Source organism: Haemaphysalis longicornis, unplaced genomic scaffold, assembly GCF_048455015.1.
Source record: "Haemaphysalis longicornis isolate Haplotype H1 unplaced genomic scaffold, Haemaphysalis longicornis Haplotype H1 scaffold_58, whole genome shotgun sequence".
In the NCBI taxonomy this organism is placed as follows: domain Eukaryota; kingdom Metazoa; phylum Arthropoda; class Arachnida; order Ixodida; family Ixodidae; genus Haemaphysalis; species Haemaphysalis longicornis.
This window is the reverse complement of record NW_027526401.1, coordinates 1,374,150-1,398,828: the sequence shown is the minus strand read 5'-3', so window position 1 is coordinate 1,398,828 and position 24,679 is coordinate 1,374,150. Positions and strand designations below refer to the sequence as shown.

The window sequence follows — 24,679 nt, the reverse complement described above, 5'->3', positions numbered from 1 at the left end:
AGGCACCCAAGTAATTGTACGGGCGCCATATCTCTTATCAGGCCGACAACACACGGGCCCACTTTTACACATCTCGGGGACGATTAAGCGCCGTTACGGCACAACATGGAGCCAGGCTTACAAAAGGAGAGAAGCACCGATCGAGCACTGCTCTTCCCGAAGTGATCTGTTCCGGCGCAATGCAAGAGGGCGGACTTGGGGGTGCAGAAGACGAGTCGCCGTTTATTTTAAAAAATAAAAGTCGAAATTTGAGAACAAGAATCGTTTCTTGGCGACAGCAGTTAAAGTCCAGCGGCGGAGATGGGGAAGCGGCCCTGCTTGCTCATCTTGGGGATGACGATCCTGGAACGAAAAGAAAGAGCGCCTGTTGATGCCTGTCTTGCGAGAGAGCGTGGGTTACGAATGGTTTTCAGCGGGTCACCGTTACGAAACGGAGTGATTACGGAGGGGGACTGCAAGGCTGGGGCTGATGGCGCCGTTGGAGCGATGGTGAAGGATCTTATTTTAGACCGTACTTTCATAGCGAGAGCGTTCAGTAACGCCCAAAGCGTACCAACTCTGATTGCGTAACGTGTGCTTCATATAACGAGGCCCGCTCTTACGTAACCGGCTTCTCCTTAACACACGCAATGGCTCTTTTTCTAACCTCTATAGTCAACAGTGGGAAATATGACACGCCAAGCATAACTGCCCTATTTGTTACTGCGTACGTAGTGTAGAGAGAGACGCATTTGGGGGCAACGCTGCAGTAGCGCCAAGGCTGGTCAACCGACGCAGCTGCATCCATGGCACGACGGCCTGTGGTTCGCAAATGTACAGGGAGGAGACACTGCGTGCCTTTCGAGTACAGTGGGAATTTCGAAGCCACTCGTAGGACTGCAGGCGTGACAACAGGCAGCGCAGCAACAACGCGAAATCATGCGAAACCATAGTTGGCCCACGCAGCGAAAAAACGCCGCCCGGCGAGAATGGCCACTGGCTACGAATGCGGACACGCCCGTCCCTATCGCTTGCGACGTGCCATGTCGCCCCGTAGCAAGAGCGTCATTGGTGTCGAGTGGTGGCCCCGACGTTAGGCGTAACGTCACGCTTCGGTGATGGGACAGACAGCGCAGGAGGCAAAGGCGGTGCAACGCGCGAAAGGCAAGGCAACGCATATCTACGACAACGCGATCCGCGGCCAAGCATACAGCAACGCGAGGGCGAAGCTAAACGTCGTTAGTGTCGACAGAAAGCAAAGGCCGGGGCTCAACCAACCTCAGAAATAGTTTGCGAAGAGCTTTTTTGGAAGTACAAGCCGTGTCTGCGACCGCTTTTGGTTTGACCAAGGCGCAGTGCACACTCTCCTGGCCCATCGTTTGCCGCGGCAGAACTGCAGGCCGAGTCATTGGGTCGAACCCGCCGCCGAACTACGCTACCGTCAACGGTCATGTGTACCCGTCCAAACGCAACCATGTGAACGCCCCATATCTCGCAAACCCCGCTCAGCATACCCATTTTCCCCATCCTCATCGTGTCCTCCGTTTTTAATTAAAAGACGATAGTCTTTATTGGGCTATTGAACTCGAATATCTTGGTCCGTGTCGGTAGTCCCGGCGCATTCCCGATTCCTCGCAGCCCGCCGACGAGGCGAGAAGGGAAGGTTCCCTCTCTTCGGCGGCCCCGCGCGCCTGTTTCCGCGGCGCAGGCGTGCTGTCTATCGTATTCATCTAGTTAAAAGAATCCTGAAACGAGAAGTTTATATAGTCAGAACCTTTCCAAACTACTAAAATCTGGCGCCATACAGCATACTTGTCAACATTGGCGAGCAAATGAAAACAGGCATATTTGAGGCAAAACATTAATACGTACTGGTACTAGGCGGTGTTTTAAAATATCTGTGCGCTTTTGCGATAGCAAATAGAAAATATGCGCGGAGAACAATATTTTGACCGAAAAATACAAAATCTCGCGACCGACGAAAGGGTCGAATAGATTGAATTGATTGAGCAAACCACCACCGTGCTTTATAGTGGGAGGAGCGAAGCGGGAGAGAAGAGCGTGAAAAGTGGGCGGGGGATAAAAGAGGCATTTAGGTGGCAGGAGCCGCAGACGACTATCGTCTTTCCGTAACAATGGCGACCTGGCGCGAGAAAAGTGATAAAGCCAGGTGTTTGCGCGCGCCACGCATTACTGCAGCATGCGTTGAGTACGACCCCCTCACATGCACCGCGTACTCGGCATCGCAGAGCTCGGCTTTCTTATGGGCCCGGGAGACAAGAGGACTGTAATCCAAGAATGATACTACAGTTAAACCTGGTTGTAAGAAACCGCTATGTAACGAATTCCTGGAGTTGACGAAGTTTTTCGATTCCCCCATTGTCAGCTCCATCGAAACCCACGTTTTTACGACCTCTATGTAACGAAGGCGTTGCGACGGTACGCTGTTTATCCATCGTTTTTTTGCACTTTTTTTCTAGAAAATAGGTTAGAAAAATGCATTGATTTAGCAAATTTTGCCCGCACTGCAAATTACCGCGTGTTCCCACGTGTGGTGTCGGTTACGGGCGAGGCCTGCCTGTCGGCGTGTAGTCGCTCGTCTCCACCGTTATCTGTGGTACCGGCTCTCCGGTGATGATTTCTGCTGCCAGAAAATGAAAAGTGTCTTTCCGGGACAAGCTAGCAATTTTAAATGCCATCTCCGCCGGTGAGAAAGAAGAACGCCGCCACCCTGTACAGTATCCCAGCTAGCACCCTCTCACCAAATTTGAGCGCAGAAAGGCATTCTCTTAGCACAAGTTTCGTCCATGAAACGCGTTTAGGCACCTAAAAGTGTCAAGTTACCCTTGTGAATACGAGGGTAAGCGACCTTGCTTCTATGGAGATCCGTGTAGTATAACTAAGCCCGTGGGAACGCAGCAGGCGGAAATCCCGCAGTTTTTCACAGTGTCCTTGAAGGGTGGGTTCACCGAGGCTGACATGTCTAGCACTTTGGTTTTCTTTCTTCTCCATTCACGCGAGCCTTAACTCGAAACCTGCATGTAACGAGCGAATTTGTAAACTTCGTTATATCCAGGTTTAGCTGTACCTCCTTCGGGATCCGACAAATCAGCGTTCGTTCTCCATGCGCTCAAAACCATCGCCTCGTGGTCGTCACTTCAGATTGATTGATTGTTGGTTTTAACGCGCCGACGCAACGCAGGCGATGAGGCGCGCCGTAGTGGAGGGCTCCGGATTAATTTTGACCTCCTGGAGATCTTTAACGTGCGCCGAAATGTCGAACACACGGGCGTTTTTGCTTTTCGCCTCCATCAGAGAAGCGGCCGCCACATCCGGGAATCGAACCCACGTCCTCGTGCTCAGCAGCGCAACGCCTTAGCCACTGAGCCACCGCGGCAGGTGTGGTTGGCACTTCTAAGTCCACGCCCGGCTTTCAAATGCATCAAATATTCGGTATGTTTGCAAAGGCAGCTTGCACAAGCAACACTTACGGGAAAAAGGCGCGAACGTGGCGAGCGTTATTACATTTGACTGCCCGAAACGCCTTGGTGAAAACGCCCACGTTTTCCAGGCCCCAGAATAGCGGTGGCACACTTACAGGCCCTTGCGGATGGCGCGGTGCTCGCGCCTCTTCCAGATGTCCATGCGCCGTCGGATCGGGAGGTGGTCGAAGTCCAGCGCCGACTCCTCCTCATCGGAGTCTGCCTCCGCCTGTGCCAAAAGTAAAGACAGCGTTCGCAGCATGGCACGGAATGCGCAAACCGTCGACGCGCAAGCTGCTACTATAGCAAAGACCCCCCCCCCCCCCATTTTCCCGGTAAAAGCAGCAAGAAAAAATTGCTGAACCTGCCCCCTCTTCCTCGTTTCTCCTCCCCCCAATGCTTTAAGGACGCAAGTGTTTCTTGTCACAGGCAGGAAATATGGTAATATGGTGAGGCAGCATAATTGGGAGCTCTAGGGCCGGCCAAGCCCAGAAAGTAGCGACAAAAAAGATGGTTCCGGAAGATATGGGAGCAGCAAGCAGTCACTCCAAAATGAGCTGGGAGGAGTGAAAGGATTTACGCGAAAATAGCATCGCAAGCCGAATAAAACCAATCTACCTGAAAGACAGGTCTCGGTGGATTACTACTCTTGATTTTTCCCTTGTCCTCGAATGTATGGTTTCAGCAATAGCAAGGTTGCTGATTAATGGCCCCAACCACCGGTGCCCCGCCAGAATCACGCATCCCCTGACTCCGCTACTTTGAGTTTTACGGAACAGCTTCAGGATTTCACTTCCGCCTACTAACGAGGGATTGTTGAATGCGAGCAGTAATTGGAAACATCGGGGTTCGCTAATACGTTCGTTCTAACATCCATACGAACGTGTAGCGGTAGGCATAACCTCCTCCGGCGAAGGGAAAATTTGGCGTGCACTTGAAATGCGGAAGTGCGGCTGCAAAGGATAGCTTTCCCTTGTATACCTACACGGCTGCGATTTAGGCGGAAGTGAAATTTTCCCTTCTACTCCACCTTGGGAATTTTCTCTAGGCTGGTCATTTAAAACCTCCTCGTCATCGCTCTGTACACTCGTAACACTTCGTAACATTAGGACGGAACCAATTGTTCAACAGCGCACTTACCGTTAATTTGGAAGGGCCCTGCAAAGTGTTGACCCTGTAAGAAAAGGGAGCTTATATATATAACGTGTTCATACGAAAATATTGGGAGAAACCATAGCTTACTTAACTATAGAAAAAATTGGCTCCTTTGTGAAAAAATGCGCTAAACTAAAAAAAAGTTATTTACTTGTTTACATCAAGTACACATGATTTCAGAAGACCATGCACCAGGATGCCAATAGGCCAGCGATGTGGCAATGGAAAATTGCCACATCGCTGGTAATTTTCTAATCACCTAATAGAACCAAAACATCGCATCACGGGTCGCTCAGCATTTGCTGGGGTCGTTGCGAGGTCGTTGGCTTTGGACTAATTCAATTTGCATGGGAAAAAGCTTAGCGTTTAATTATCTCTAAGAAAGAAGTTGATTTTTGTTTTTTTTCTCGCAAGGGAAACATCTGTGAGGCAGCGGGACCGAACAGATTTGAGAAGGCCTATCCATAGCCGACTAACGGTGCACAGGGAAGGGGCACTTCCGAGCGCATTTTTCTGTTGAAACAGTGCACGTAAATGGACCGGTAAACTGAACATTAACTACACATTTGATTGGGTAATCTGACTGTTTACAACTCGCTTCAGTGTCCAGGCTTTGGAGGCCTGCTTCAGCCAAACGGTTCGAGGATACACAGCTGCACTCACGGCCTCTTGGTGAAGAGCTCTCCGAACTCTTCCTTCTTGCACTTGTCGAGCTGCTTCTGGGCCCCCTCGATGCTCATGAGGTCCTCGGCGAGCGTGTACGTGTCGTGGCCGCCCTCGGCCAGTACGGCGGCGCCCCGCAGCTGGCCGATCTTCTCCAGGAACTGGCTGGCCACCTGGCCCTTGGTCACCACGGTAGCCTCGGCGCCGCCCTGCAGGGGACGCGAGCTCGGGGCCTCCGACGCTCTTCGCCGCCCTCCAAGCGGGCTGCGGCTGATCGACGGGGGCGGCCGGCTCTCGGCTGCGGCAGTCGCCAGCTTCTCCGCTCCTGCGAGGGGCGGGCCACGCCATGCAGAGCTTTTCGAACCAGCGCGCTACCGTACGGAGCAGCGAACTACGTCACAGGAGCGAAATCTTGTCCAAAACGCTGCTTACGCTGGCAGCTTACGCTCTTTACATCTTGGGGGAAACAAAGACACGATGGTCTTAAAGAACGCGGGCTCTATTTAGCCCGCGTCATATATAGGTTCGTGGAACTTAATAGTTGCATAGGTCCATGCAACTCATATTCGGAATGTTATAGTAGAGAATGTTTAAATGAGTGAAAAATTCAACAATAGCTTCCGCTGATAACTCAGTATCAATCAGGAATCATCCCACTCTGATGAGACGTAAATGGCGCATAATTTCGCAAATTATATAATCACACCAACAACACCATTCACTACACGCAGTGGTTTGAGCATTCGGCGGACACATTCGACCGCTGGGACGTTTGTTGCTTGTTGCTTCAGTATAGTGTCTAGATCGTCTACAAGGTTGCCTCGAATGAACGGAGCTATTGCATACAATGACGCTTCGAAGGAAACGATCATGATGCAGTCGAGTAAAGGAGGCAATGAAATGGCGTCGAAGCATGCGGGAGCGCAGATGTCATTTGTCTATGCAGCGATCATATTTTCCCCGGGATGAATTCAACCCCTGAGATGAAGTTCCAGACAGGGTAGAGTGTCATCTGCATTGTAAAATCGAAGCTGCACCTGTCACATACTGCAGAAAAAAACATGCATCCGTTTCAGCAATACTTAGTGTTCGAAGCATTACGAAAGAGGCTTTTGAAGAAAGGTGAGCTACCTTTAGAAGGCTTTACGATAAACATTACTACATGGATGTGGAAAAAAAATTCCTCGGGGCACTTCTGCTTACGTGCTTTAAAGCCGATACTTGTATTTTCGTTTCTTTGTCTTTTGGCACGAATTACTTCGACCGGCTGCTTTTCTGCTGCACCGTGTTTGCGCCTGTTTTTTCGTTCCATTTCTTCGTCATCCTGCGCGAATTGCGTCAGCAAGCATATTGGCACACGCCACAGTCCCTAGAATCAGGGTTCTGTGCGCCTGTTCTACTCACGTGCCATCACGTGCAGGTGTCACGCGGTACGCGTTATAATTAAATTTTTGCGTTTACAATTCAGTTTTGTTAATTTTGCGAAGCGGGCACATTATGCCATCAAAATCTTGATTTCGGGCCAGTCCCCCAAGTGGGAATGTGTCACGGAGAAGGAACAATAAACACAAATTTTGTTCTGTCCCTTGCAACTTGCTGGGATAGCACAGTCGGCAAAGCATCGTGCCGCTGCGAGAACCGTGTTTAAATCCAATGGATCACGCATGTGTCTACTCTTTGCCGCGGCAGCCATTTTCTTGACCGCTACAACAACGGCCCTTTTTTCGTAGAACGCGGACCTTAAGTCCTGCGCCTTAAACCACGAGAGCTCCATTTGCTACAAGCAGAAAATCAACACAAGTGGTGAGTGTACGGACTAGTCGCGCAATGCTTGCGCACATTCAAAAAATTGGCGCAGCTTGCGATAGCGGTGCAGGGGAGACAGATCTGGTGGCCCCTCTTTCTTCATCGGAGACCCGGCTGTTGCACCTCACATTTCCGAACTTGCCGATGAAAGTTCTGCATGACTGACAGGCCCGGATCGTTTCGCCCGCAAGCTGTCACATTTCTGCCGAAGTGGACCGCGTTAGCACGCGATAGAACGCGATAGAACGCGCGCGGCCAAGTCCAAAGCCAACGCCCGCGCTACGAACCCAAAGGAAATACTGTGCGCCCGGAATGCGATGATGGCTCAGTCGTACAGACGCCGGTTTCGTAACACGAGGAATACGGGATCGATTCCGACCACGGGAAGCGTCTTTTGTTTCTTTCCAATTGGCTGCTCGTTCCCCACCGCTGCTAACGCTGTACCCCTCGGGCCTTTGGGGTGGCCCAGTGTTAATAAGGTGCCGGTTTCACAGCGTGGAGGCCCCGGGTTCCATTCCCGGGACCTCTCTAACCGCATTTTTTTTCTCGAGACTTCGAGGTTTTTTGGTGCGACAGAAAAGGCTCGGGTGTTGGAAGCTTCCGTTTGTATGCTTCGCCGCAATGCACCGGAACATCGAATGGCCGCGTTTTAAGGGCCGACGCAAGGTTATGGTGGCCACCATAGCAAGGTTTCACCTCGAAACCGCGTAATGCAAAAACGTGCCTTTTGGAATGCGTAATGTCACAGCGCACCCCATGTGATGACAGATTGCTCGTTCTGGCGCGGTGCGGTCAGAGCAGGCCCATGCCGACCAGTGTTGGTACAATACTAGCCGGTCGACCTGTCGAGCTATTGGCACTGGCACGTGTCGTGCTGACCCAGCCGCGCTTTTAGGCGAGGTCAAGCAGGCGGCCTGGGAGGCATACCCGAGAGTTCGATGGCACAGGTACAGTCGGCAAAAGGCTTGTCTATAACGCTCGAACGACGTGCTCCGGACTGCGCGGGAGACACCTAGTGATAACGCCTGGTTTGAGATAGGTAGATAGTGAGCGTGCGCGGCCCGTATCAGCGCAACGGCTGTGTCCCTCCTCGCTGTGCCCGCCGCCTTGGCTTCCACACCTTCTTTAACCGTAATAAGCGCTGCATGCCTGCGCTGCCGGGCCGGGAAACAAAAGCGGAGATTACCCGCCTTAGCGCGCGCTGTACGAGTTCGTCTGCATTAGCTTTGGCGCACAGCTGTTCATTGCGTTATCCTTCTGCCAATAGCTGCATAAGTCCCGCGTGCACCCCTATCCGGTTTCTAGGCTCGGCTTTGCACATCACTGCTGACGGGCTATAACGCCGCAATACTTAATGCCCTGTGCGAGCAATCACGGACCGATATCTAGTCACTCTAAAACACCGGCAGCGATGCGTTTTCGGCGATTGTTCGTTTTCTTGCATACAAAAAAAAAAAAACTAAATTGCGTAGGGCGCCGCAGGTAGTTAAACGCAGCCAACGCTGTACTATTCGCTAGTCTCCACTTTTGTTTCCCGGCCCGGCAGTGCAGCCATGCGCTTCTCACGGCGAAAGAAGGTACGGAGGGCAAGGCGACGGGCACAGCGACAAAGAAAACAGCCATCGCGCTGATGCGGGTCGCGCATGCGCACATTCTACCGGTCAGCCTTTTGCCGACTGTACGTCGGCTGCAATTAGCTAATCGTCGTAGTAATCGTCATCTCATGTAGTCACGGTACTAAAATACCGGGAAACTTGTTTACGCCTCGCGCTAGAACGTAACACCTACTAAAAAAAACACCGGGACACTCATTTACGACTCGCGCTAGAGAGCTTCGTGCTTCAAAGACCTCCACCCCTCAACGGTTTCATTAACAAGAATACACTTGTACTGTCGCGGCCACTGATACAGGAACACAGCGCGCGTGGCCGCGCTTCTCGGAGCATTAAAGGGACACTGAAGTGATTTGTAAACATTGCGGGATTACTAGCGCAAATTGTAGTCCGGAGTCCATAGGCCATGTTTCAACCACTCTGAGCGCGTTTACGCGAATTTATTTAGTAGAAAAAGCGCGCTTCTCGGAGCATTAAAGGGACACTGAAGTGATTTGTAAACATTGCGGGATTACTAGCGCAAATTGTAGTCCGGAGTCCATAGGCCATGTTTCAACCACTCTGAGCGCGTTTACGCGAATTTATTTAGTAGAAAAAGCGCGCTTCTCGGAGCATTAAAGGGACACTGAAGTGATTTGTAAACATTGCGGGATTACTAGCGCAAATTGTAGTCCGGAGTCCATAGGCCATGTTTCGACCACTCTGAGCGCGTTTACGCGAATTTATTTAGTAGAAAAAGCAATTCGAAAATGCTGTCCTCCTCGCCCATTTTTTGTGGCGTTTTCGTGTGACGTCACGAGGAGAAGAGCTGGCAATTGGCTGCGCTACTGCACGGTTCACCGACCTTCCGATCGAGTCAGTCGGCACAGCGTTTAGACCACCGGCCGCCGACGGGTCGTCACAATTGGCTCGCTCAATTGAAACTAAGCCACCACACGTTTGTGAATGGAAGAATGTGCCTTTCTTTACTTTGTTAGTTTGTACACTGTATCTAGCTCCAAGTCGAGTCAAGGTCGCCTCACACAAGCGCTGCACAAGGGCACATGCGACGCTTCGCTGACTTTACGCTAGTAGGAAAATCTAATGCCACTTGAAGGCGGGAGAAGATTCAACGAAGTCAATATTGGTACTAAGAAAATAAAATCAACTGAAACTTTTACTAGGGAGCAGGAAGCACTTTTTTGCGCTGGGTGAACAAGCACAGCGGTCAGCAGCACGACCGCACATCTGTGAACGCTTTTCCGTCCAAGAAATGCAATTGCTAGACGTGAGATATTGTGGAAGTTTGGGGGACGCTTACTGCACGGGCGCTATACGACAAAAAGTCACCGAAAGTACTTCAAATGATAAAGCTAAATAAAAGTGTAAACTGGTTATACATTATATACCTTATATATCCAGCCTCGGTAGATCTGGCCTGTAAATGACCGGCAATAAAGAAAAAAAAAAAAAAGCCTGTGGCCGAGTGGTCTAAGGCGCTAGGTTATCGTTTTGCAAGTTCGAATTCGAATTCCCGCGACAGCCAGTCAGCTTCGAATTCGAAGTTCGAATTCGAATTCGAATTCCCGAGGGTGCATCGTTTTATTTTTTTTGCCAGTTGATTTTTTCGTTTTCGGCCGATGTTTTTTAAACTGAGTTTACCATTTTTGGGCCGTAACGTTCACTGTTCCACGAGTGAGCTTGCAGAACGCGCGCAGACTGCCACTGACGCTCTAGCGAGTTCTCGTTAGCGTGCTGCTGCTTGCGGGCAGTGGGCACAGGCCTGAATCAGCACACCCTTGGCCTGGTGCGAACACGCTCTTTACGATACAGGCATGAGTGAGGCAAGCTCCGAATATGAGGGAAAAGCGCATGGCATTTGAGCGTCAGCGGTGACGCGGAGGGCGTCATCCACTGCGTAGGCCTCGGCTAGTGATTTCTACGATTCCAAGCCGTCCTGAGACGGCTTATCTCAGGCATTTTACAGCCGACAATATGGCAGAAGGGCGGTACGGCGATTACTGAGATATCGAGAAGGCCCATCCAACGATGCCGTCGGATGTCAAACATGTTTTACAGAACCGAAACCGAAACTTTTGAATGCTAACCTCGGACATCGTCCAATCACGGTGCCATCTCCTCGCGACGTCACAGCTTTAGTTGGTGCGGCCGCCACAGACCGCGCATGGTATTTTTTCTTCTTTCCCGCTTTATAAAATAATTAATGACTTATCAACCGGATAAAGGGTGAAAAGTGTGGTAATTTGAGCCAGTCTACGCAGTGCAAGCAAAACCGGGAGCTTGACAAATTCAATTCAGTGTCCCTTTAAGCGGGCGCCGCGCGAAGTATTGCGGCGCAAGCGCAATCAGAGCCAGAGGCGGAGCCCGGCTGCGTGTCGTCTGCTACGGCTCCTCCCACTTGATAACCGATTTAGAATGCTACCCGTTGATCATCGCCTCATTGCTACTCGTTGACCATCGCCACAAACCATGCACCATTGCTGCATGGTTTGTGTAGTCCAAAGCGCGCGCGCAATCGAGGTTTCGCCGCTCACGGCGAAGTGGGAGGAGCCGTAGTAAACGACGCTCAGCTAACTAAGCCGCTGGCCCTGATTGCGCTTGCGCCGCAATACTTCCTGGGGCTCCCGTCGCGGCGCTCCGCGGAGCGCGGCTAGCCGCTCCATATTCCCTGTATCAGTGGCCGCGACTGTACACTTTGTTATCGGGTCCTTATGACGTCACATGGACTAGTTAATGTGACTGGCTGTCGCTGACCAAAGCCACCACACCAAGGCACAGATTGCGCGATTGTAGTTGTGAGCTCACGTTGTGTAGCGAAAAATCCATAATCCTATAAAAGTCTTTTAAAACAAGCAAATTTAAAGCTAATTATTCTCACCAGGTGCGATTCATTACACTTTTTCTGGGCATAATACTTCCATGCCTTTCAACGGGTAACCACAGCAAACAATCGGCTTTCTTGCAAGGCCTTGCGGTGCTTTGATCAAGCAGAAGGTGTTGAAGTAAAAATGCTTGATATAGATTTCCACGAGTATACAGGGTATTACGCAGCCACCTTGGACTGCTACCCGAAACCCAAAATACGTTCTTCTGCACTTACAACCGCATGTATGCAAAGCAGAAACGAGACCAACGGATGAACTTCATGCACCCTTTCGTTCTACCATCGGAATAAAACAAGGGTTCTTAGCGGAATGTAGCCGGAAGATGAGATATCAGATCTTAATGAATATAAACCAACATCTCAAGCACACGCACCCACATCTAGCCTTCCACTTTTTTTTTTGTTTGTGGGTGCGCGTGATTTCGTTTGCTGACGCAGAAATCATTTTAACGCAAGCATCAGGACACCGAGTCCAACGTGACTGCTTTTCATGTTCCGCAAATATCTGCGACCTAAAGTGGGGCTACAATGACCATATGGCCCGGAACTAACCTAATTCAGGCATCGTCGCCCTGTCGGCGTCTCTCCCTCGTGTCTTGCCTACTACGCTGCCGTTCAAGATGCTCGACCTGTACCAACTCGCCCAATTGGCGATACTTTTGCAGGCATGCGCGCTCGTGGGTTTTTGATGGAGTGTACAGTGCATGAAAAAAGGGCAACCTTATTTGATCTGGGTTGTTCCCATTGAAAGGACGTACCGGCGCGGGTCGATGGCGGCTCGCCGATGGCGGTGGCCTGGGTCTGAACAGAGGAAACTGTGGGCCGGTTGCGGGCCTGGTAAGGGGATTTGGGGCGCGGGGGCGAGTCTTGAACAATGGTCGGCGGCGGCGCCGCCTCTCTGGCCGGCTCCTCATCCTTGAGCGACAGGAGGCTGGACTCGGGCCTCGGGGGGACAGCGGACTCGGCCAGGGACTGCGCCGACGCTTGTAAATGGGGCTCCGACGGATCGCGGAGGGGATCTGCGAGAAGTGGCAGTCAGATATTTAGACCGAGTTACATCGCTGTGCTGTTAACCGCCCGAAAGTCGTTAAAGGCGGGACGGATGAACGCTTGCTCATTTAGGACAGCACGCTATTTGCTTGCCGCCTTAGATAACTTTTTCATCTGCTTAGAATTGCTAGCGATTTTATTTAAAACAGCTATCGAATGATTTTTGTTTTCAGCAACTTAATGTAGGCTTCCAACAGGAACGTTCTTTGCATGGTGTCTAAGCACAGAAATAATGCCCGGATTTAGAACGCCGGAATAATATTTTGATGGAACTATTGTGCCAGAAAGTATATGCTGCGCGAAATGTCGGCACTGCTTCTTCATTGGCTGTCCGTGACGTGGGACCATTATTCCCTCATTTTTCTTTTTGAGCGACGGGATGTGCAGCCGGCGGCGGCAGTGTTGTGCTGACCGTTGATGCGGTTGATCCTATTTTGAACGCATTTCTAACTTGTCTGATTTGCGCATACTGGGCAGTACTCGGTCCGATTATACTGACCACCTAATCTAAGAACTGGGTGGACTTAAAGCACTTCAGATGTTGAAGACGGTTGAAAAGAATACTCCTTCAAGAGCACCTAGCAGAGTACGCACAAGCGAGGTCGGACCACCTGACGGCATCAGCGTGAAATTTGGCCGAGTGCTGCGCACGCGTTCACACCTCGGAGAATCCACGGCTGCGCCCTCGCACATCAACAAAAATAAAGCAGAGAGGAAAAAAACGCGGCCCGTCAAGAAAGAGGCTGCAGCTGGCAACCCAGATGTACCGTTTGCGGGGTCCACGCAGAGCTCAGGGTCCTGTAGCGGCGGCAGCGCGTCGAGCACCAGGGGCGCGGGTTCGTCCTCCATGTGCGTGCTCAGCTCCTCGGGGTTTCGCTCGGGCGGGTGCTCGAGTTCCATCTGGGCCTCGAGCTCGGGCTCCTCCTCGATCGTCTCGAGCGGCTTGCGCAACAGGGGGCTGTTCAGCAGAACCTCGTCCGACAGGCTCAGGTCTGCAGGACGAAACGATCGAGCTGCTCCGCTGCACAAAACTATATGGCCGCTACCGTGTGGCCTCCAAGGGCGTAGCCAGGGGGAGGGGGGGGGGGGGGGGAGGGGACTGCCGCGCATTTTGGCGACAGTCCGCGTATGCGCAGTGCGAACAACTTACGAGATTTTGTGACCAATCTTGATGTGGAAAGACCATCGTATTTCCATCGTCCGTTGGGCGCTCAGCACAAAATAAAAAATAAAGGAATTTAGCTGCGTGCGCCGTGTTCACTCATCGCAGCGAGCGGGCGCCGAACGCGGTGGGAAGAAACCAAAAATTAGCAGTGGCTTAGCTCGGCTATGCCAGGATATACGTAGCGTGAGCTAAGGTTCAGCACCCGTACTCCAATTGGATTGGATTTCAATCCAACACAATCCAATTTAATCCAATCCAATCCAAATCAAATGCAATCAAATCCAATCCAATGCAATCAAATCCAAGCCGATTCGATCCAAACCAATCCAATGCTTCTCGCGCTTGCGCAGAACGGCCCTTCACGACACACGCGAAACCGCTCAACCTCGGCCAGTGTAGCTTACGCTACAAAACGCTCACACGCCGCACGACGGTGTTTCCGTATCAACGTTGGACACAAACATCTCGTAACGTGTTCGCACTGCGCATACGCGGCCCGTCGCCAGGATGCACAGCATGCACTGAAAGCCACGCGCTCCGTTGTTCGTATTAACAATTTATCACGATAATACATAGCGAACAGGTACAAAGACTTATTGCTTCGTTCGTAAGGCTTGCAAAAAAAGAAAAGAAAGGGGAGACAATTTTCTGTGCATGCGTGAATGTCCTTGCACAAATCCAGCATCACCCTGTCGTCCCCTTGCCCCCGTTTAGTAACCCTCTTCCTCTGATACGCTCTAACCGGCCGAAAATTGCGCTTCTGCGTCTGTCGTGGCCCGGCGTTCCAGACGCAGGATGGTACCCCATGTCGTGCAGCGTTGGGAATACTACATTGCATTTGCAGTAACGTACAGTCATGGACAAATGAAATGCGAACACAAAAACATAAATCAGAAGACGCTAAACTGAAAAATGCTGTTCGTTTGGGGTCCAATAATGCGGCGCTATTGGTATATTTGAAAAGCGTTTTTGTAACTGAGCCACCCGTCATTTTGGCTTGCATGGAAACGAATAGCGCTATTTGTGTGTTCCGGTTCAATTTTCGTGTTCACTTTTCATTCTCCATGACTGTACGCACACTTATCTGCGCGCCCCTCTCCAGAACATGCTGCCTGTACCATTGCTGCTATAGCAGCAATGGTATAGGCATGTTCTGGACTATAGTACAGCGGCTAGTACAGGTAGCTGACACGCTTTGAGCGGCAACATCCAGCTGCTAATCAATGCGAGTCGCTTCTCTTTTTAATTGCTTTGTAAATAAAAAAAATATGTACCATCTTGATCACGATTTGCGGCGCCATTGAATCGCAAGGCTTTTATTATATCGAATAGTAGCATGATGTTTTGTCATGAAGTGTGAAGGGATTACCTACAATCGCGGGCATCACGGGGTAAAGTTGTTTTGTCGTACTTGGGATGGGCATGCGCGTTTTACTCCAGACCGCTGGGCTGCCCTATATTACCAAAAGCTATAGGCGCTAACCGTGATTAAGATAGCACCTAGTAATGTCACATGCAGTGACATCACATGTCACGGAGACAGAAATGGCAATAAACAAGGCTCGAAATTTAAATAATTCTTGCGCCTGAACGACACCTCAACTGCAGCGCGCTAGTGGTGGCCACCGCCAAAAAATGGTAGAATCTGGTTTGGATGGGTGTTATAAAAATTGTGAGGGCCCTCACTTGGTGAAAGCAGTAGTACCGGGCTGATTCCGGGCAGCGTTTTATGGCATTGAAAACGTCCCTGGCTCTTATTAAAAGCTCCCCTTTTGACGCCACAGTTAGACAGCGCTTAGTTTGAGGCTTAGATGCAAATGTCTGTTTCAACGTATAAAGAAGCGGGATTGCGCTCGTGCCAGGACGGTATCGCGGGACGTTGTAGCCAGGTCAACAAAACGTTTCACTCAAGTTCGTGCAATGTGCCAGTAGCTGCAAAGCGCAGCGGCACGCAGGGCGAACTAACCCAGAGGATCAGCGTTTATGGTCTTGGGCAGGGTGACGTCCAAAAGCTCGGGTAAGAGGAGGCCGCTGTCGCCGGGAGGGAAGTCTTTGTCCAAGTCGCCGTCCAGGATACTGTCGTCACTGCAAAGAGACATCGCCACACGCCAGGTGGAGAAATGAGCCAACACCCAGTTCATTGCGACGTAAAACAACGTGGTACCTAACAGCAAATGTGCCCCAGCCTTTATTGGAGGGAGGGAGCTAACCCAAACTTTAAGCTTCTCTACGGTGGCATGGCGGAGTGTTCGATTCCCAGAAAAGAACGATATTGGAGCCATCGAAAATTCGCAAGTTGCTGAAACAGCTAAGTCCGGAGTGGCCTTTTAAAAAAATGGAAGTGGCTTAGCTCGGTTATGCCAGGATATATATATAGGGGGGATTAAAAGAAATGCGAACAACGGAGCGCACAGGCTCCATCTGGCTGCAAAGTCAGTAAACTGTGCGCTATGCGCACTTTTTCCTGAGCGTTTGAGAGTGTGACCTACATTTATGGGAAATGCTTGATCAAGAAGCGACGCCGGTCGTTTATTTTGAGGCGCCTTTTCAGGCTGTGTCGCTTTTCAGCAGGATGATCGTTGAGGGGCATCATGCTGGCGGCAATCAGCCTGCTGCGCGCTTGGCTTCCAAGGGCCCTATTCTCGACTGCACAAATTGCCGGCAATTTAGGCAATTTTCCGGAAGTCTTTTCTGATTGGCTTTCAATTTTGGTCACGTGCTTCCGGCTGACAAAGCGGTTGTGTGTGGTGTCGTCATTTTGACGTTTCATGTCGTCAACGGACACCAGTTCTAAAGTTTGCCTTATTTCTCGTTACTAAAGGCGCATAATTCTTGGCCGGCAATGAAAAACCAGACAAAATGCGGCGGACATGACAACGTAAGCCTGTCTTTGCTATTCAACAACAATACTGCTTGTAATACACACCCCCTCTGTGATTGGCTGAGAAGGCGTGACGTAATTTAAACAGTTGGCGGGAACGATTACGTCATGCATTGGCAACTTCAGCCTGCGTAAAAGTGACGTAATGCTACGTAACAGCATGAAAATGGCGGTTGTTTTTGTCGCAAAATACAAGCAAAATAGGGCACAATATTGCCCCGGCTTACGGCGCCGCGAAATGTGCGGCAATTTGCAGCAGGCGCAGTTTCGCATGCGCGCTGTTTAAAGCATGTTTCCTACCGAAACAAATTATAGTTTCAACTGCTTCCAAGTCAGCGATCATGCGACATACAAATAACATGCAGTATTTTGCTTTTATGTTTGGCAATGAAATAAAAAATATTTGTTTGGCGTAACCGCAACATAAGAGGGCAGTACAAGCCTCTCCATGACAAAGAGAACCCAATGCATGGCATTTGTCCATACTTGTCCTAGTAAGCTGTTGGGTCACATGATCGAACTCAAGAGAAAAATAACAATGAAAAGTGACTATTTAGTTCATTACAGCGCTGATTGCAGTCGAGCTTGACGAATGAGTGAATCGGTGACATCGGTGTGCTCCGCGGTTATCAGGCGTAGCGCTTCGCTGCTCTTATGTGTCATAGAAGCGATAGTCGCGGCCGTCTTTTTCTGTGATCACGCCATAAACTTGTAACATAGCAGCAGACGATGGCGTGGCGGCGGTGGCGGCAGGGAAGGTGATAACGCAACAAAGCTTGCATTGAAGCAGAGAGCCCAGCTATGTTAATAAAAGCGATTGAAAGAAATAAATAGATACGGTAAAAAAATTGTGTGATGTTCTTTAGCTCGACATCCGCCTTTCGCTCGCTTTTGGATCAACGTTACTCGATCGCCTTGTGGTGTTGGCGCCAAGTCTGACCTCCAGAAATGTGTTTTTCTTGTCAGCCTCAGCTACCGTCTTAATTTTTATAGTACATGCCAAGTGTTTTTATATCTTTCTTGCACAATATTTGATACCTTGGTAGCGATCGTTATGAGTGACTCGTCAAATTACACTGCATGTCGTCATAGCTATAGGTGCAGCACGTCACTGATTGCTTACGTCGTGCTTACGCAAAAAAACATGGGCGAAATGCCGGCAATTTGTGCAGTCGAGAATAGGGCCCCAAGTGTAGTAGATAACATGATGCTCAGTGGCGACAGAGCATAACAAGATGCCTCAAAATAAATGACCGGCGTCGCTTCTTTATCAAGCATTTCCCCTAACAATAGGCCACACTCAAACGCTCTGAAAAAGCGACGCATGCGCGCAGTTTACTGACAGTGCAGCCAGACGGTGTGGCATGCATCGGAGTCTGTGTGCTCCGTTGTTCGCATTTCTTTTAACCCGCTCTGTATACATAGCGTGAGCTAAGGTTCACCTGGTTATTCTTAGCTTTCCTGGTTGTCTAGGATTAGCTTGATTATCCTGCTTACTGCTGCTTCTATGACACACACGGTATAAGCATTATGTGACACGTATATATATCAAGCGGCTCCGGCGCAGCGTCACCAATCGCCCCAGAGCTAAGCTGGTTCCACAGGCGCACGCCGGTGTTGCTGCTACGCACGAACCATCGGTTGCACACCCGGCCACCCCTCGCATGATTATCAAGTGGGCCGGACCGCCACGTGCGGAACGGAGGTCGGCGAAGACGCTGGGCGCGTGGGGTGTGCGAAAGACGCCGGGCAGCGAGGAACGTTCTGTGCGCCGTGTGACGTCACTGCTCCTCGCGCATGCGCAGCACGGCTCTCCAGGGGCCACGCGAAACTGCTCAACCTCGGCCAGTGTAGCTCACGCTACAAAAGGTATAGTCATTCAGTATCGCTCTAAGCTCCGGTCTCACGGAGAAGGCGGGTGTACAACTTTACCCCTCACGCGATCTGATTGTACTTGTACAATATCGCCCCAAGGTCAGTATCACGCAGAGGAACTGATAACGCTGTCATTCCAAATAGTTTGAGCCATGTGAAACTCGTTACGAACGAGCGTAGGCAGCCTTCCAGTTATGTATGCTCGGCTATTCCTACGACGCAGTGCAAATTTTGTGCGCGCCTCCTCCCAAGCCACAGCGCTGAGAAGCATTATGTGCAAGTTAACCTGCGACACGAATAATTAATCTGACGGAGTGGTGTACTAGGATAAATTCTCATTCTATATCCATTGATTGCGAATTGCTTCCGAAACTGCAGCCAAAAGGGCATGCTGCTATAGCACCACGCGACAAAACTCAAACCGCAGAACTGCTCCAAGTTACTATATCAGCAAGTTTCAGTAGGTCTGTAATATGAATTCATAACGCATTTAAACAACGTCCTACTGTTTACGAGACGAAGCCCTGTCTGTGTAAATAGTATTGCGCTGTATTTTAAAACTAACACTTGTAATGAGTTCATACAGGTAGAAAACCAGCTTGGCGCCATGGTCGAAAGCAGAAGTTTTAAAATGGATATGATAGAAACTTACTCCAACGAAAGTCCAGATTTTTCGGATGTCAGCTCCACGTACGGACCAATACGCTTCTGTAGAGTAAATTATAAGGAAATAAACGTAAAGAAACAGCACCATATGGTGGGTTATGCAACCATGCAACACTTTTTCAACTTCTTTTCTAAATAATGATTTAAGAAAGTGTTCCACCAACACATCTGGTACTTAAAATACGGCGTCACAAAGTACCAAAGCTAAAAATTACTGCTAGATGCCCATCAGATAACCGATAGCCACATTAAAAACAGCCACCAAAGCAAAGAGAAAGGGAAGGCGGATCTGCTGAAACGAGCTAATCACGCAGTGCCGCTCCGTGCTGACGATGACTATAGCTTTCACAATGCTTCCACACGCAAAGGAAAGAGTGAAAGATTTTATGTGAAGTGTTGCAGGGTCCCTTTAAAGGGGGCCAGTATAGCGGGTTTGTATAGGAGCACACATAGGATAACACGTGAAGAAAAAATGCATGGTCCGATAATGCGTAACCCTTTTTCCTCAGCCGCTTATCTCCACACGTACGCCTCGACGTATTCAACGTGGCTGTCTGCTTTGTACTTGTAGCTGGCTGCACCCGTCAATATTGCGCAGCCTTCCAAGGCTTTACACGCGGATCATTTACTCTCGCGAGAACTCACTGTAATCCACAAGATGAATGTTGGAAAGTCAACTTTACAAACCAAGTCCTTGTGTAGTGGGCTTGCTTGCTATGCACCAAGCACCATTAAAGTCGGCTTCACGACCAGGCAAATTAATTACTGGGAGTGAATTTTTCAGAGGAAATTAAAGTAGTCATATGTAAAAAAATTAGCAGTGGCTTAGCTCGGCTATGCCAGGATATACGTAGCGTGAGCTAAGGTTCAGCTGGTTATTATTAGCTTTCCTGGTTGTCTAGGATTAGCTTTATTATCATGCTTACTGCTGCTTCAATGACACACACACGGTATACGCATTATGTGACATGTATATTTATCAAGCGGCTCCGGCGCAGCGTCACCAATCGCCCCACAGCTAAGCTGGATACACAGGCGCACGCCGGTGTTGCTGCGACGCACGAGCCATCGGTTCCATACCCGGCCACCCCTCGCATGATCATCAAGTGGGCCGGGCCGCCACGTGCGGAACGGAGGTCGGCGAAGACGCTGGGCGCGTGGGGTGTGCGAAAGACGCCGGACAGCGAGCAACGTTCTGTGCGCCGTGTGACGTCACTGCTCCTCGCGCATGCGCAGCACGGCTCTCCGGGAGCCACGCGAAACTTCTCAACCTCGGCCAGTGTAGCTTACGCTACAAAATATTTTGCAGAACAGTTGAGTAGGCGTAGGTTTAGAGAACTTCCACAGTTTCCATCTCGCCAATGCCGGACGCCAAACAAGCGTCGTTTCCAAACAAGCCTAATGAAATGCGACACACTTCTTATGAACTATCCTAAATGGCCGAAAACACGATGCCGTCTGTTGTAGAGTACCTGCTTCAGAACATAGGCGTCCGCAGAAATTCCCAAGAGGGGGGAAACGATACCGAACGGGGGAAGGAGTTACTCCTCCAAAGCAACTTTCTGTGGCCATCTTTAGCTATGCGTTACGTGTTGCTATCTTTTTTAACGAATGAGCTATACACGCAAAGTACACGAACGGCAGCTTACAGTGCAGTTCACGTAAACTAGACTAATACGCAAGCTTTAGGGGCAGGAACAGAAGAGCTAAAATAAAGTACTGTAAAACACCCGGGAAATGTGACAAGACACACCCGCAACCACACAGGTAAAGCATAAGATCATTTTACGCTCCTGAACAACAATTCTGCGCGAGATTTCGGAAGGCGTCATGGCAAGGAACGGAGGGGCGATGTTAAGCAGGTTATTCTCAGAAGGCATTTGGCACATCTTACGTTATAGTGCAGTTCGTGTCCAGTACAAAGATTGTTTCACAGACTTAAAACAACACAAAATGATCCCCATTCCTCGCGCTGGATGATTTGTGGTCAAAATACTAACACCCCCCTTCCACACCAGGGGAAATTACTGGGTGCTCCAAAAATGGGATCAAAAGCGCCGATTAGTATGGAGCATGTCGATGCCAGTGTCGTACGCAGGATTTAGCTTCTGGAGGGGTATGGAGGGACGCGTTTTCAAACGCTTCGCTGTACAGCCACCCCACGTGACATGATTCTTCGCGCGATGCTGAACGTTAAGTTAACGTGGTCATGGGCTGCGCCCCGAACCTAAAGCGACCTAAAAGATACCAAATCACCATCATTATTAAAAGCAACACATACAATTTAGTTTGTAAGAAAGATTGCAATAAAAAATTAAATGGGAGACCCGCTGGGGCTCGAACCCTGGCCGTCAGCGCCAGCACCCAGAACTCTACCTCGAGGCCACAGAGCTAGCCCAAATGGCACGCTCTTTACGCGGCAGTTAAACATGTGGGGTGCTGGGCAGCGAAGCGTTTGGAAACACGCGAGGGGGACCCACAAAAAGGGAAAGGAATAACATGAAAGGAGAAAACAAAAAACATAAAAAGCAAAGAATTCAATATATAAAATCGGAATGTCGTGCATAACCTCCCGATTGTTTGAACTTTTCTCCCGGGAAGTCGCAAAATGATTGTCATTAGAGGCCGCTCAGACATCGAAGGCGGATATGGTTGGTGCATAGCTTGCGAAATAAAAATGATTATCTATAGTAATTATTTGTGTTGGGCAGAGTTAGTGGCCTTGCCCTCACCCTTCCCTATGGGGACTCGTATTTCGGGGGGCGGGCTATTTAAATAAAAAAACGGGGGGGGGGGGGGGTCTAATTAGGGGCAGGTGCCGAGCACACGTGCTCCGAGCTGACAACGACGGGCAAGCAAGACGAAGAGCGTACCGAGGCAGCGGCGTAGTTCGTGCGCGCCAGCGTGACCGAGACGTCGATGTCGCACTCGAGGCTTGAATTTTTCGCAGCCACCTGGGCCGACTCTGCAGGCGAGTCGCCGTCCGCTTGGTTGTGCCAGTCGTCCTCGATCCAGGTGGCCATGCTGCTTCGCTGCTCCTAGCGGTGCAGGAGGAATCGAAGAAATCTGCCTGCGCAGCCAAAGACAAAGGAGAGGCTTCGTGCCACAGCGCGGGCCGTGGGCACCGCCAAAGCCGACCCGCTGCGCTTAACGCCACTAGCAAGAGGTCGGGACTATAAGGACGGTGGGTTAATCTGGTAGCCCACGAACTGGTGCCCACGCTGCAGGCCTGCTGCGAGCAAAATACCGTTGTCGCGGACTGCATATTCGCGGATTTGTTTACCAGAGCGCGGGCGTTGTGTGGGTGCGAACAATGTGCATGGTGGCGCGCGCCAAAGCCGCTGCTGTGAACTGGGTGGGCCATCGACCGGAGGTGACTCGGAAAACGCGAATCGTTAGGACTAGAAACACAGCCCGTAGGGAAGAAGAGTCGGCCACGCGGATAAAGCGACGATGCGCGAGATCAGCATGCGTAATTGGCGTTGCCAGAAGAGACATTACAGCGTCGGTGCGAGGAAGCACAAGAGCGGGGACGAAGTTAAATCTCTCGTCCCAGCGTAGCTATTCAGAAGCTACTCAAGGACAACACAATTCCCTGCGACTATTGCGAGGCGAACCACGAGATATGCAAGGGCGAGGTAGGCGACCACCTGGGTAAGCCAGCTAACCCTAACCCGGAGGGCGTTCCACTCGTAGGCCTTCCAACACGGCAGACACCGTTGGCCGCTGGCCACAGGACGACACCTACACGGCGCAGCGGGTGCCTCGGCTCTGGTCAGCGGCCCACCGTGCGCGTAAGCGAGCGTACGGCGGGAATGGCGGAGGGGATCGGGGTAGGCTTACCAATCAGGGTCTTCAGACGACCTCGCCGAGCGACTGTCTCCTGCGAATGCCCCCGCGCGACTGAGCCTGGAACGGCACACGCGGCCCACGCGCTGCGAGGGCCGGCGGCCACTTCGTTCTTCTCGGTTGGGCCACACGCTTCGGCCGGTGGCGAGCAGTGAAGACGGCATATACTTCATTTATGTAGCTTGTTATTACTCGTACGGAAGCTGACGCTCAGCACATATAAAATAAAGTGCTCGGAAATGGAGCAGAGCCCCATTTTCACGCACACGCTTGCCTTGGTGCTTGAAAAAAAGTGCGGATGGACACGTATATATAGTGCTGTTGTTATACTGCACTTTCGACCAACGCCCCGCATCCGTATTGCGATTCTCTTCGAACATACCCGCAAATATCTGTCCGGCACTGTCAAAACACCCAATTTATTGACTTTCTGTCACCCATTACGGATATGCATGGCCAACCAACCTCAGTGGGTATGTCCAGTTGATCACCGCAGTCAGAAGAAGAAAGATGAGGAAGGTGATGGTAAAAATAACAAAAACATCATCATCATCATCATCATCAACAACAACACGCATTTATTTTATGTACAAGGGATACAAAGACGCCATGTTACGCCTTAGCTATAGGGGAGAGGGATTAGGTAATGGGAGTTGGTGAAAAAGTATGATACATCCAACGGTACATCCAGTTGGGTGTGGAATTAAAGGAAATGGTGAAGGTCAGAGTTCTCGACGAAGTTTCGTAGAGCGGCGAGCAGGCGCCGTTCTTCGCTCTGATTGGAACGGCTTGGATAAAGCCAATCATTAAGGCTCGGTGAGATTGCCAATCCTACGGTTTTGAAGGCTTATTGTCGACAGTCGGGAAAGCGAGGACAGTCCCACAGGATGTGTGCAATGTCATTGGCTGAGCACCACGACCACTCGGGGTCATCTAGGTTGCCGTATCTTGTGGCGCGAAAGTGTGGGGTTCTTGCCGATCCAGTTCTAATCCTGTGAACGATCGTGTGCCATTTCCGGGGCCAATGCTGAGGTATGACTAGACGCTTCACTCCTAGGGCCGCTAGTAGTTGCAACTTCCTTTCCACCTTGCAGCGGGTGTAGAATTCCGAGCTCGAAGTAGGTGAAGGTTCCTCCGCTGTGTTTTCTCAGTTCTCATCCATCTGCTCATCCTGAGATGCAGGTGATGGCATTATGACCGAAGGAAGCTCAGGAGAATGTCCATGCTCAGAAGAGAAGGGGTAAGCCCGGGTGATGCAGCTTTTACCAGTTGATGGGTCCCTTGCGGCTTGCTGCGCAAGTGCATGGGCCTTGCCATTGCCTGAGATTCCCGCGTGAGCTGGTATCCAGAAAAAGGTCGCAAGACGTCCGCGGGTCCGCAGCGTGCTGACTCGTCGCCGGATATTTAAGATGACCTCGGAGGTTTCATCTGGTCGTTTTAGACGGCGTATGACGTTGATCGCGTCTGTAAGAATCACCGATTCTTTGAAACGTTCTTGCGTTTCTAGCCACTGAACAGCTCGCTTAATGGCTATCAGCTCAGCCATATCAGGTGTGGTGTTGTCGAAAAGGTGTATCTTATGCTTTTCATCGCATTCTGGACACACGAAGG

The 24,679-nt window shown here is 50.5% G+C and overlaps 1 protein-coding gene across 2 annotated transcripts; it reads right to left on the bottom strand.

Annotated features, from left to right (window-relative positions):
• Positions 1-195: 195 nt before the first annotated feature.
• Positions 196-22,278, bottom strand: LOC144140993 (uncharacterized). Of its 2 annotated transcripts, none has more exons than XM_077672479.1 (9): positions 22,093-22,278; positions 19,206-19,261; positions 15,764-15,882; positions 13,400-13,624; positions 12,341-12,601; positions 5,280-5,604; positions 4,602-4,635; positions 3,578-3,690; positions 196-342 (listed from the first exon to the last, which is right to left on the bottom strand). In XM_077672479.1, exons 1-9 carry the CDS (start codon positions 22,240-22,242, stop codon positions 282-284), a joined length of 1,344 nt encoding a protein of 447 aa, XP_077528605.1. In that variant the 5' UTR covers positions 22,243-22,278; the 3' UTR covers positions 196-281. The 2 variants fall into 2 exon arrangements, with proteins under 2 accessions (XP_077528605.1, XP_077528606.1); XM_077672480.1 differs by lacking the exon at positions 196-342 and adding an exon at positions 1,521-1,724.
• Positions 22,279-24,679: the final 2,401 nt, after the last annotated feature.